Genomic DNA, 13824 nt, shown 5'->3' on the forward strand with positions numbered 1-13824 from the left:
TAATGAATATGAATGTGTTTTTCTCAGTCCTGAACTCGATACTATATCTATATATATAGATATATATATATAGATATATCTATAACTCGTTAAGCTATTTCCAGCATATAGATTCAGAAAAAGGTAGAAATAGGTGCATACAAATTCATCAGAATGCAGGAAATGAAGTGTTTTAATGCTAAAATTTGACATGATAGTATTATAATATAGATATATTGTACTTCTTTGTGGTTGAGCTCTCAAAAGACACATATTTAGGGCTGCACAAAATGAGGAAAATATGCGATGTTGAATATCACGATAACGATATTACTAGCGATAAATAAACAGATATTAAAGTGTACTTAGTTCTGCATTCCTGCTGCTTTCAGTATTCTGCTAAAATACAACAAATTGCTCGTTGAATTTAAAACAAATAAAAGGAAATCATTTGCAACGTTCTTCAATTGAACAAATTGGACATTGAATTGAATATAAAAGGCACCACCTAAAAAAAGAATGGCTTGCAGCCTTTTGCAATGTGTATATTGCGCAAGTTGATATTGCGATGACAATAAAAAAACCAATATATTGTGCAGCCCTTTAATGCAGCTGGCCTATTACATCTGTATACCTCTGGTTTAATTCCTCATAGATAGTACAGTCAGGATGGGTCGCATTGCACTGACAACATATGCTCATCAAAATTGCTGTGAAGGATTAACATGGGGGGGTCTTGACTTAACCTCACTGTAAAGTCTTGATTGGGGTGATTATGACACATATGCACACAGAGTGTCCTTAAGTGGCCTTTTCAGTCCCACGCTAGCCCATCATTTGAGTCTGCACTGATTTAGGTCACTGCACTCGTGGTCTTATCTTAGTAGCTTTTAAAGGGGGGCACAAGCAAATAGGTTTTTGTTGTTGGTGGGGGTCATTCGCTGATTATCATTGTTGCCTTTTTGGGTGTGGAAGAGCACTCTTGTCTTCTTATGGCCCATTTGAAATGCATGGCACGGGACCAGAAATCAATGTCCCTGTGTTAAAGCAAAGAATTTCTAATAAGGGAAGAAGTTCCACTCTCTCGATACTTCCAGCTTCTGAACTGGTTGCAGTTTCACTCTGTTCCACTATAGGGCGCTCACAGGCCAGTGCAGAATGAATGGTGGTCTATGGAGCTATACCCCTCAAAATCCACTTTTCTCAGGATATAACCTTTTGTCTAGTAATTTGAATGTTGTATTCAAAAGGGGAGGCAAAGAAAATACACACTGCTGGGTGTTAGATTTTTTTAAAGTCGCTTTTTTGTTCTCAAAAGCCTTTTAAAATGTTAATGATGTCATACACATAATTTGCTAATGTTTTAAAGACCACGCCGAAATATTCATCACCCCCAGTGGAACTCTGGTGGAACTGCAACCAAATTCGGTACAATGGGGCTAAATAGGGAGTGAAAAGGCTTTCCGTAGATGGGCTTTGGTTAAAGCAACACTATGTAACTTTTCCCGCTTCGGTCCCCCTACAGGTTGTCTCATTGGAACTACAGCTCGCGCTAAACGTTACACAGTGTTGCTTTAAGACATAAATACATGAAAGCTTCGAGCTGGGATGAAAATGCCCTGATGGAACAGGAGGACAATCAGGACTGACTTCTGTTGACTGCTGGAGACATTCATTAAGTCTGCAGTGGCCTCTCCCTCCCATACCTAAAGTCCAGCGTTTTAAAGATGGCCACATCTTGTGGTAAAATCAATTTAATTCCAATTGATGCGCAACAATAGGTGCATTGCGCTTGCAGGGTTGCAACAACAAACAAACGTGCGCTTGTTGCCCCGTGTGCGCTGATGCGCTCATCTGTTGACATTTCCGAATGCCTTCCTACAAACGTACATGTGTCATTAGTATGAGGAAAAAAATGAGATTTTTAACTGTGTCGGGCTCGGACATAAATATCTTAATGCCTGTTAGGCTCGGGCCGGGCTCGGACAGAAAAATGCGTCCCGGTCCGTACTCTATTGGTCAGTCCAGCGTTTTATAAATGGCCACATCTTGTGGTGAAATCAATTTTTAAATCCAATTGATGCGCAACAATCGGTGCATTGCACTTGCAGGGGTGAAGAAAATCGGTGTGGAGGTTGAGCTCAGTTTGATGAACTTTGGTGAAACTGAATTTTTTGTGAAACTCTTATCAATTAACCTGCCGATTATTTCCTCAATTATTCGTTTGGTCTGTAAAACGTCAAACAGTGGAAAAATGTCCATCCCAGTTTCTCAAAGTCCAAGGTGATGTCTTTAAATTATTGTTTGGTACATAACCCAAAGATATTCAGTTTAATATGCTATAAAAAAGAAAAGAGCAGGAAATGTCCATATTTGGGAGGCTGAAAACAGCATTTTCTACCAATTTTGCATGCAATCTTACTTTTAACGATTCATCGATTATCAAAACAGTTGGTGATTATTTTTCCATCGATCGTCTGATCGATTAGTCGATAATCGTTGCAGCTCTACTTGATAGTGCTAACATTTTAGGGAATGCAAAGATGCACAGTCCAAAATGTAAGAAGCTGGTGGCTTATTAGCTGTGTTGCACCATCCACTTTTAATTAACCCTCCGCTGTTGGAGTATAATTTATTGAACAAAGTGGTGCACAACTCTTAAGAACAAAACGCCAATGGGGGAGTAAACGGCACAGTACAGAGAAAATAGAAAGATGCTCAGGGAGCTATTGTAATTGGCTATTGCTGGTAGGTCTCGACTGGCTGGCTACATGTTAGCAGTTAGCTCCTCAGCTACAGTAGTTCACCAGCTAGCCTCGTGAGTATCACTACATCACCAAGCATCTAGAACCAAATATTTTATGAGGGCACACAGATTAATTCCGCTGTTCCACTTTCTTAATACTTTTCAGACCTCATTACCATGAGTCTGTCAGTCCATTCAGTGAGTGCAGGAGGGGAGGAGTGGTCTTGGCCTTGGGGCCAGTACACCAGCGTGGAGCAAGGCTCCACCATTTCAAAGACGCAAGCTGGTGGTCCAGGAGGTACGTCGGGAGGAGGAAGCAAGAAGGTGCGCCCAAGCTGTGGCGCAGGCAAAGCAAGGGCAGTGGATGGCATGGAAAGGAGTGGAGAAGAGAAGAGGAAGATCTCCTGGAACGAGCTGTGGGAGATGGAGGCATTCAGGGCAAGCTTTACCATCAGGGCTGCCTACGATGTCCTGCCTTCCCCCGCAAACCTAAGCCAGTGGTATGCCAAAGACCCCACATGCCCTCTATGTCCAAGTCCAGCAACACTGAAGCACATCTTAGTGGGATGCAAGACCAACCTCACCCAAGGCCGTTATACCTGGCGGCACAACCAGGTCCTTAAGTGTCTTGCAGCAGTGCTGGAAAGTCGACGGACAAGTGTGAATGCCCTACCTCCCCCGTCATCTCGGTGGCGGCCAATACCATTTGTTCGGGAGGGCGAGGATCAAGCCAGCCTCATCACCCTAAGACCAGACACTGGGCGGCTGGGCAGAGCACGGGACTGGAAGCTGCTGGCAGACTTGGACAAGAAACTCTGCTTCCCAGCTGAGATCGCAGCTGGCAGCTTTCAGATGGTGGAGACATACAAATATCTGGGTGTTCACCTCAACAATAAACTGGACTGGTCCAAAAACACAGACGTCCTGTACAAAAAGGGCCAAAGCCGTCTCCACCCGCTGAGGAGGCTGAGGTCCTTTGGTGTGTGCAGGACTCTGTTAAAAACATTCTATGACTCTGTGGTTGCATCTGCAATCTTTTATGCAGTTGCCTGCTGGGGAGCTGGGAGCACAGAGAGGGAAAGGAAGAGGCTAAACAGACTGGTGAAGAGGGCTAGCTCTGCTGTGGTCTGCCCTCTGGACACCATAGAGGAGGTAGGGGAGAGGAGGATGTTAGCCAGGCTGGCATCAATCATGGGAAACCCCTCTCACCCCCTACACGAGACTGTGAGTTCCCTGAGCAGCTCCTTCAGCAGCAGACTGCTGCACCCTCAGTGCAAGGAGCGCTACCGCAGGTCCTTCATTCCAGCAGCAGTCAGACTCTTTAATGCAACATCATAATGTAGCACTGCTAGCTGTTTCTGCAATATGAGCTATCACTGGACAATGTCCTGCACTACGCTTTACTATTTATTACTGTGTCACCTCCAACTGTGCAATATTTCATCTCTATTCATCCGCACCTTACTCATCTGTATATCTGTGTTTATATACTTTCTGTTTATAGAAGGTTTATTGTGTAAATATTTTAGATTTATTACTATTATTATCATAACTAATTAATTTTTTTTTCTATTTCTTATACTTAATGTATATTTTTTCTGTCACCTCCAACTGTGCAATATTTCCTTTCTATTCATCCGCACCTTACTCACCTGTATCTGTGTTTATATACTGTCTGTTTATAGAAGGTTTATTGTGTAAATATGTTTGATCTATTACTATTATTATTATAACAAATTCTATAACAAATTCTTTTTCTATTTCTTATCCTTAAGGTATATTTTTTTCACCAATGTCTACTGTATTTGTGGTATTCTGTTGTGTGTACATTGTGGAATTCCCCCAGTGTGGGATTAATAAAGTCTATCTTATCTTTAATATGTGTGTCTCTTAATGTGTGTGTCTCTTAATATATGAGGTGCCACAGCGAGTGTGAACTCTTCCCCTTTCTGATTTAGAGGCATTTCTCTCTGTCTCACTCTCTTTTTTTCAGTTTCCTCCTTTATTCTTGGTGAGGGTCGTGACCTAAAAGCTCCCAATGAAACTGTAACCTGCCGTACCAGTTGGACACTAGTGGGTGTGTGTATTTCATCACAGTTACGCAAATTAGGCAGCGTGTTGATATTTATGTTCTTGTGTGACTGAAGCATTTGGTGACAACTTCACGACCGAGTCTGAGACTGGACTAGCTTTCTGGCGGTCTAACGTTACAGTCTATTGAGCTTGAGTTACTAAAATGGCAGTTTTCCATGTAATTTTGAGCTGGACTGCTTTGTTTCTGCTCTTTCTGATTTTCATATCGTTTCTTGGTTATTGCTTATATGTTAAACACATTCATAGGAAATATGACCACATACCCGGGCCACCGAGAGACAAGTAAGTTAACGTTAAGTGCATGGTGGTTTGTCGTTAAGTTGATTCTAGCGCTAAAGTTGTTAGTTTTCTTTTCACCTAGCTAGCGAGCTAACATTAGCTAACTAACTATTGTGTTGTTGACATTACCTGGCACTTTTTGATTTTTTCGCCCACAGTTTTCTCTTCGGACATTCACCAATCTTTTTAAGGGTAATGAGAAAAGGCGACATCGTTCACGACACGTTTCTGGAATGGTAAGCACAATTATCTTTCATGCATTTGCTTAAGACAAAAGTAGGTTATGTGACTATTAAACACTTAAATGGAAAAAAGCAGTGGTGTAGTCTACGTGATACGCAGGTGTACGCAGTATACCCACTAACAAAGCTCCAGGATTTCCATATACCCACTTAAAAGTGCCCAATGACACGCAACAACAAACTTTCCATTATAATTTTGATATATTTTGAATTGTCATCTGTGTTTTTATTCTTCACATAAATAAAGGTATTTTAAAGGCATAACAGTGTATCCGAATACAGGAAATGAAGTCGTTGATGCTCAAAACTTCACTGCGGTCAAGCCAGCCGACACATCGTGAACGACAGTCAAGACAGCCGACCCAGTTTTTTTGCTGTACGTGATTATAATAGCTTTACGGTAATAGCGTCTCAGAACTGATTTCAAAATAAAAGCATTCGTCTGATACATAGCGAGAGACAGTCATTGAAAGCTAATACCGTCAAAGGAAATGTCTGACAAGGCCCTGTTTCCACACACTAATTTCACTTCAGGGTAATATTAGACGTACACCGCCTCATATTGCCACCCAGGAAGTTTCAAGTCATTCTGGTGTACAGTTTCAAAATAAAAGCCCACCAAAGATTCAAATATGAGAATAATTATATATGATTAATATATAAATTCCACTTCAGGGTTATAGTACACGACCCCATGGTGTGACCCATTAAGTATCAAGACATTCTGATGTGTAGTTTCAAAATAAAAGCCAGTCAAAGTCACAAATATGACAATAATTATATAATGATTTTGGATTCAATTTTAAAGGAAACGCCCTGTTATCAAAAGATAATTCCACTTCAGGGTTATAGTACACGACCCCATGGTGTGACCCATTAAGTATCAAGACATTCTGATGTGTAGTTTCAAAATAAAAGCCAGTCAAAGTCACAAATATGCGACTGATTATATAATTATTTTGGATTCAATTTTAAAGGAAACGCCCTGTTATCAAAGGATAATTCCACTTCAGGGTTATAGTACACGACCCCATGGTGTGACCCATTAAGTATCAAGACATTCTGATGTGTAGTTTCAAAATAAAAGCCAGTCAAAGTCACAAATATGCGACTGATTATATAATTATTTTGGATTCAATTTTAAAGGAAACGCCCTGTTATCAAAGGATAATTCCACTTCAGGCTTGTAGTACACGACCCCATGGTGTGACCCATTAAGTATCAAGACATTCTGATGTGTAGTTTCAAAATAAAAGCCAGTCAAAGTCACAAATATGCGACTGATTATATAATTATTTTGGATTCAATTTTAAAGGAAACGCCCTGTTATCAAAAGATAATTCCACTTCAGGGTTATAGTACACGACCCCATGGTGTGACCCATTAAGTATCAAGACATTCTGATGTGTAGTTTCAAAATAAAAGCCAGTCAAAGTCACAAATATGCGACTGATTATATAATTATTTTGGATTCAATTTTAAAGGAAACGCCCTGTTATCAAAAGATAATTCCACTTCAGGGTTATAGTACACGACCCTACATATATAGTACACTAACCCATTAAGTATCAAGACATTCTGATGTACAGTTCCATGCGTTTCCTTTTAAATTGAATCCCAAATCATTATATAATTAGTCGCATATTTGAGGCTTTGACGGGCTTTTATTTTGAAACTACACATCAGAATGTCTTGATACTTAATGGGTCACACCATGGGGTCGAGTATTATAACCCTGAAGTGGAATTATCCTTTGATAACAGGGCGTTTCCTTTTAAATTGAATCCCAAATCATTATATAATTATTGTCATATTTGAGGCTTTGACTGGCTTTTATTTTGAAACTACACATCAGAATGTCTTGATACTTAATGGGTCACACCATGGGGTCGTGTACTATGACCCTGAAGTGGAATTATCCTTTGATAACAGGGCGTTTCCTTTTAAATTGAATCCCAAATCATTATATAATTAGTCGCATATTTGAGGCTTTGACGGGCTTTTATTTTGAAACTACACATCAGAATGTCTTGATACTTAATGGGTCACACCATGGGGTCGTGTACTATAACCCTGAAGTGGAATTATCCTTTGATAACAGGGCGTTTCCTTTTAAATTGAATCCCAAATCATTATATAATTATTGTCATATTTGAGGCTTTGACTGGCTTTTATTTTGAAACTACACATCAGAATGTCTTGATACTTAATGGGTCACACCATGGGGTCGTGTACTATGACCCTGAAGTGGAATTATCCTTTGATAACAGGGCGTTTCCTTTAAAATTGAATCCCAAATCATTATATAATTATTGTCATATTTGAGGCTTTGACTGGCTTTTATTTTGAAACTACACATCAGAATGTCTTGATACTTAATGGGTCACACCATGGGGTCGTGTACTATAACCCTGAAGTGGAATTATCCTTTGATAACAGGGCGTTTCCTTTTAAATTGAATCCCAAATCATTATATAATTATTGTCATATTTGAGGCTTTGACTGGCTTTTATTTTGAAACTACACATCAGAATGTCTTGATACTTAATGGGTCACACCATGGGGTCGTGTACTATAACCCTGAAGTGGAATTATCCTTTGATAACAGGGCGTTTCCTTTAAAATTGAATCCAAAATAATTATATAATTATTGTCATATTTGAGACTTTGACGGCCTTTTATTTTGAAACTACACATCAGAATGTCTTGATACTTAATGGGGCGTGTACTATAACCCTGAAGTGGAATTTATATATTAATCATATATAATTATTCTCATATTTGAATCTTTGGTGGGCTTTTATTTTGAAACTGTACACCAGAATGACTTGAAACTTCCTGGGTGGCAATATGAGGCGGTGTACGTCTAATATTACCCTGAAGTGAAATTAGTGTGTGGAAACAGGGCCTTGTCAGACATTTCCTTTGACGGTATTAGCTTTCAATGACTGTCTCTCGCTATGTATCAGACGAATGCTTTTATTTTGAAATCAGTTCTGAGACGCTATTACCGTAAAGCTATTATAATCACGTACAGCAAAAACACTGGGTCGGCTGTCTTGACTGTCGTTCACGATGTGTCGGCTGGCTTGACCGCAGTAAAACTTCCCTGGGGAGGACAGCCAGATCCCCCACTATGATACGCCCCCCCTCCCCCAAAGGCAGATTCTCGCCAATATACAGTACAGTCAAATACTTTCTAATAAGGGTAGACGGGCTCTGGTACAGTATACCCAATACAATACATTAGACCAGAGTGATAGAGAAAACAGACTACACCACTGGAAAAACGTCAACTCAGAACAAACGCCATGCAGGCCCGTACGTGTACCAGATAGAAAACAAAATTGCAGCAAGTCTAAAACTTGAGCCAGGTAAAATGGCTGCCATGTGGTTCTATCCGGTGTTAGCAAGTCAGTCATCTCATATCTGTTCTATGATGGTACCTAGGTAGCAGCTGGGACCTGACTTGACGGTGTTGGTTCAGATTTTTTGCATTGGATTTTCTGATATTCTGGTGAAAGACGGATGTGATGTAAACTATAGTGCTTAACCCGTGGTGTGCTAGTTAGTTACCTGTAATAACGATAATATGACATGTCATTTACAGGGCCGAGACATATGGGCCTGTTTGCAGAATAAATATTCTACATTACGTTTTGCTGCTGGTGACCTGCCCAAAAGCGACCAAGGTAAACATAGCACCTTACAGTAGTTATATAACCAGCAGTTGCTGGGTAAAATTTTGGGTAAAAATGGATAAGCATATATCTTGATAATATTAACATTAAAAACACCTTGCCTTTCAATCTTCCCTCTTGTGATTGGCTCTGTTTCAGGAGATCCTGATGTCCCCAAAGTATCCAAAAGATATATTCTACAGCACAATCTTCAACCTGTTTGGTCAAAGGTAATTTGTCACACTATCAGATTAGTTATACTTTCCATACTTTTTCATAACAGTGTAATCTGTCATACTGTCAATATGTTACATTTCTGAACTGACAACAACTTAAATGTTTTCTGTATGTGAGTATTATCAGCCCACTTTTGGTTGGTTCCCTTTACTGTTTTGTTATGCCGAATCATTTACAACCTTATATAGCTATTTTGAATGTCCTGTGTTCCATGTCTCTTTTCAAGGTTTCTAGGTAATGGCCTGGTAACAGCAAGAGATCATGAGAAGTGGTATAAACAGCGGCGGATCATGGACCCTGCGTTCAGCAGCTTGTGAGTTATTTCATAATCACAAAGATAGAATCAACTATCTGCTCAACCTTCATTTTATATTCAGTGTTTGCAATCGTTGTAGATTCTGTTTAGATTGTGGGTATCTTTTGCTCTTGTTTCTTTTGGAGAACATTGTCCAGTTGTATGTCCTGCTAGTCCACTGTCTAAAACTACTACATTTCCAGGTATTTGAGAGGTCTAACCGGCACCTTCAACGAGAGGGCAGAGAAACTGATGACTACACTTACAGATGTCGCTGATAACATGACAGAGGGCAGCATGCTCCACCTCATGAACTCTTTTACCCTTGATGTTATTGCTAAGGTGTGTGTAGTCTGTTTTACGTCTTCCACGGCAGTAATGATCCAAAAAGTTTTTCTTGCATGTGACAAAAGCACCAGCTTATGACGAAAGTTTAAAAAAAAAAGAAAAAGGTATAATCAAGTTGTAACTACCTTATTTTCTTGATAACTCTCAGGTTGCATTTGGGGTGGATTTAGACCTGCAGAAGGATAGATTAATTTTCCCTGAAGCCATCGAGACATGTCTGAAAGGGATGCTCTACAAAGCCAGAGACATCTTCTATGAGGTATGACTTCACTACACATTTGTAAGGACTTTGTGTGTTGACGATATTATAAACTGTTTGTGATCCTCAAATCTTGCATTTCCAGTACAAGCTGAAGAACCGACCATTCATTAAGAAAGTGAGGGAAGCTTGCCGCCTGCTGCGCACAACTGGAGCTAAGTGGATTAATGACCGAAAGACTGCCATGCAAAACGGCGATGATGTCCCCAAGGACATCCTCACACAGATCATCAAATCAGCTGGCAAAGGTTATGGTCCCTAAAGTTTGATTTGATTAGATAAGAAGAACTTGTAAAGATTATTTTTTGGGGCATTCTAAGCCTAATTTGACAGGACAGCTGAAGACAGGAAAGGGGAGAGAGAGGGGGAACGACATGCAGCAAAGGGCCGTGGGTCGGAATCAAACTCGCGTCCGCTGAAGATACCGAGAGAGTTTAAACTTCCCTCTGTTGTAATAGGGTCATGGCAGTTGCAAACAATGGTTTTGGCAGTTTAGTGCCTAAATAAAAACAGACTATTTATTTTATACCACGGAGAATAGTATGACAAAAAATAGCAGAACTACATGTGAACAACAAGCATCTTTATCTCAACATGTCATGTGCATCGTTACCATTCCATAGTATTAGATTTGCAGAGCAGAAGTGCAGTGTTAAGCTACTACCTGTTCACAATCAGATACAGTAGATAGGACAGGCCAGTTAATATGCATGTATAGATGAGTTCAACTTTCAGTCAAACATGGATTTTAATGTTACAGATTATATGATAAGATAACTAGATATATTGGTTTACTTGTTTGAGGTTCTTTTCTTATTATTCCAGAGGAAAGCATGACTAAAGAAGACGAAGAGTTGATGTTGGACAATTTTGTGACATTTTTCATTGCGGGTGAGTCTGTGTCGTCTCTGCTTTGATGTGTGAAATGATCCAAAAAGAAGCTTGAAGCTGTGCTTCATAGAGAGGCTAACAATGTTAAAGGGACACTTTCAATAAAACATATTTCCCTCTTACCTAGAATGGGAACTATCCACCAGTTTAGGTGTGAATTCTGGACACATTGGGAGTTAAATATTACTTTTAGTATAAGTATAATGACATAGTTATTCACAAAAATCCATGCTCTTATGTCTGTGTATTATTATCATCACCACCACTTATATTTAAGTCCTACATTTTATTGTGTTTTTGATGAACTCTTCCTTTAAGCACGACTTTGGGGTTTTGAAGGTAATGTTCTAATATTTTAGGGCAAGAAACAACTGCTAATCAACTGGCTTTTTGCATCATGGAACTTGGGAGACATCCTGACATTCTGGAGAAGTAAGAACCAAAAATGAGGTTTCATATTGTCACTTTTGAGTAATGGTTTCTTCAGTTGGGTTTTTATTTCTCAGAGTGAAGAAAGAGGTGGATGATGTCATTGGGATGAAACAGGAGATCAGTGATGATGATCTGGGGAAACTGGTCTACCTCTCACAGGTACATGAAGTTAGGAAAAAGATGGTTTAGCTCTTTAGGAGTGAAGCATGTTGTGACTGACTCTCAAGTTAGCCTATACAATAAGTGTTCTTGTTGTCAATATGAAAAATGGCTCCATCTACAGATGACACACTAAACCAAGATTTGCCTCCTCTCTGTAATTCTACTAAATGTACTTGAATACATTTTATTTTTTAAGGAATTGACCCGAGATCACACTGTAACTCCTCCCAGGTACTGAAAGAGACTCTGAGGATGTACTCGACAGCTCCAGGCACATCTCGTGATGTACTGGAAGACATTGTCATTGATGGAATCCACATACCGGGAGGAGTCTCATGTTTTGTAAGTACCTCTAAAGCAGGAAGTGTGTCAGAACCCAAAAGGTTTTATAGTTAGTTTTTTATTCATTTATGTACATAAGCACAATGGCACCTATCACTTAAAAGACATATCTTAACCAAGTACAGGCTCAGTGACTACAAACTGGCAATCAAAACAGGAAGACACAAAAATCATGGCAACGAGAAGAAAACAGAACATGTGATATCACTGTTTGACAGGTGAGGTTGAGACAAAGCTGCACTTTCTCCTACAATATAAAACCTCCAGTAACACAAGGAACATTCATTTTAACAAGTTCAACTCTGTAATCTCAGATTTTAAAGAGCTCAGTGACTTCTCAAAATTAAAAAAAATACTCCTGGGAGAAGGAGACAGGGCATATCTTGCTGCCCAAAATGTATCAACATGCCCCAACCTGAGGGACAGTGAATATTGATCTGCTATCAAAATGTTTTGAAATTCAGTTCAGCTCCCATGCGACTGGGAGAATGGAGAAATTCTTCAAGGACCCGCTGACATTTGATCCAGACAGATTTCACCCAGATGCTCCCAAGTAAGTAGCATACAAGTTTTCACAAAATGACGCATTTTATTTTTAGTCTTAACATTTTAGGACACTGATTGTTGTCCCAGATTAAAGAAGGGAAACTGTACATTAAGTGATGCTGTCTGTTATCTGTTTTACAAGGCCGTATTATTGCTACTTCCCCTTTGCACTCGGCCCACGCTCATGCCTAGGACAGAACTTTGCTCAGGTGGGTGATGTCATAAATAGTCAACACACACAAAAACATAACAACGCATGAAATTAACTCAGTGTGTGTGTTGGGGCGATTGCAGATGGAGGCTAAAGTGGTGATGGCCAAGCTGCTCCAGAGGTTTGACTTCCCCCTTGTGCCGGGACAGACCTTTGATATAGTGGACACTGGCACACTCAGGCCAAAGAGTGGAGTGGTGTGCTCTGTCAGACACAGGGATCAAAACAAGTAAATGGTCTTACAGGGTCGTATAACATAAGAAGAAACAAAAATGGTTCACGTGGTGTGTGTGGGTTTTTGGGTTACTTAGACTAGCTTACTGCCTGCAGCTTTGTACTCCTGCCTTAGCCAAAAGCATCTTATGCTGCAGAGTTGTTTTATCACTTTTCTGTGAAAGTTTAGCCTTTATATAGAAAATATTATTATCATGAAACAAACAGTATATCCACATGCAGTTATGAGGATGAATTGCCCCTTGGGGATTAATAATGTTTTCTGTATCTGTATCTGTTATTACTGGCCACTAATAAGCATATGGGGAAACAACCACTTTTCCTTCTGTTATTAGTACTTGAATTTTCTGTAACTAGCCCTTTGTATCTCAGTGTAACTGCTCTTCTATACCCACTAAGCTTCTAAACTTGTTTTGTGCCTTTAATACTGACATACAAATGCTGAATTAAACATTTTTAAACTAATGAAAATAATATAACCATTTGACACATTATTTTTTAGAATCAGCTTTATTGGTTTTGTACACATACAGATGTTTTTCTGCTGCAAAAAATAACTTTGTTTGTTTTGCACTTCAATAAACTAATGATTAATTTAATGCCTGACAATGTGATTTTATTCCAAGCTGTTTATGTACTCAACCTGCTGTGTCTGGCTGTTACTGACAGTGTACACACGGGGGCGATGTGACCTTGCAAAACAAATCTAAAAAGCACCTGTTAAGATACAAATTCATTAGAACTCTTCTTAGTTTAATTTAGGAGATTTTTCATTTCTTTTTTAGATGCAATAAAAGTTGTTGAGTGGGGAATCACAGTTTAGTCAGAGGCTGATCTTCATACAGGG

The 13824-nt window shown here is 39.5% G+C and overlaps 1 protein-coding gene across 3 annotated transcripts; it reads left to right on the forward strand.

The window, feature by feature from the left end:
* The first annotated feature begins 4859 nt into the window (after positions 1-4859).
* On the forward strand, positions 4860-13576 carry LOC116041944 (cholesterol 24-hydroxylase-like). Of its 3 annotated transcripts, XM_035995232.1 has the most exons (16): positions 4860-5101; positions 5257-5334; positions 8951-9032; positions 9180-9250; positions 9484-9570; positions 9756-9894; positions 10049-10159; positions 10245-10407; positions 10985-11050; positions 11410-11482; positions 11557-11641; positions 11876-11986; positions 12451-12539; positions 12675-12741; positions 12827-13022; positions 13080-13576. In XM_035995232.1, exons 1-15 carry the CDS (start codon positions 4962-4964, stop codon positions 12974-12976), a joined length of 1512 nt encoding a protein of 503 aa, XP_035851125.1. In that variant the 5' UTR covers positions 4860-4961; the 3' UTR covers positions 12977-13022; positions 13080-13576. The 3 variants fall into 3 exon arrangements, with proteins under 3 accessions (XP_035851125.1, XP_031143882.1, XP_031143883.1); XM_031288022.2 differs by having other exon boundaries at positions 4861-5101; positions 12827-13576; XM_031288023.2 differs by lacking the exon at positions 4860-5101 and having other exon boundaries at positions 5242-5334; positions 12827-13576.
* The last annotated feature ends 248 nt before the right edge of the window (positions 13577-13824 follow it).

This window comes from Sander lucioperca, chromosome 19 (genome assembly GCF_008315115.2).
Source record: "Sander lucioperca isolate FBNREF2018 chromosome 19, SLUC_FBN_1.2, whole genome shotgun sequence".
In the NCBI taxonomy this organism is placed as follows: Eukaryota; Metazoa; Chordata; class Actinopteri; order Perciformes; family Percidae; genus Sander; species Sander lucioperca.

Coding starts and splice junctions, on each gene's coding strand:
- LOC116041944 (XM_035995232.1), top strand. CDS start 4,962: ATGGCAGTTTTCCATGTAATTTTGAGCTGGACTGCTTTGTTTCTGCTC. Junction 9,571..9,755: donor GACCCTGCGTTCAGCAGCTT/GTGAGTTATTTC, acceptor CTACATTTCCAG/GTATTTGAGAGGTCTAACCG. Junction 10,408..10,984: donor CATCAAATCAGCTGGCAAAG/GTTATGGTCCCT, acceptor TTATTATTCCAG/AGGAAAGCATGACTAAAGAA.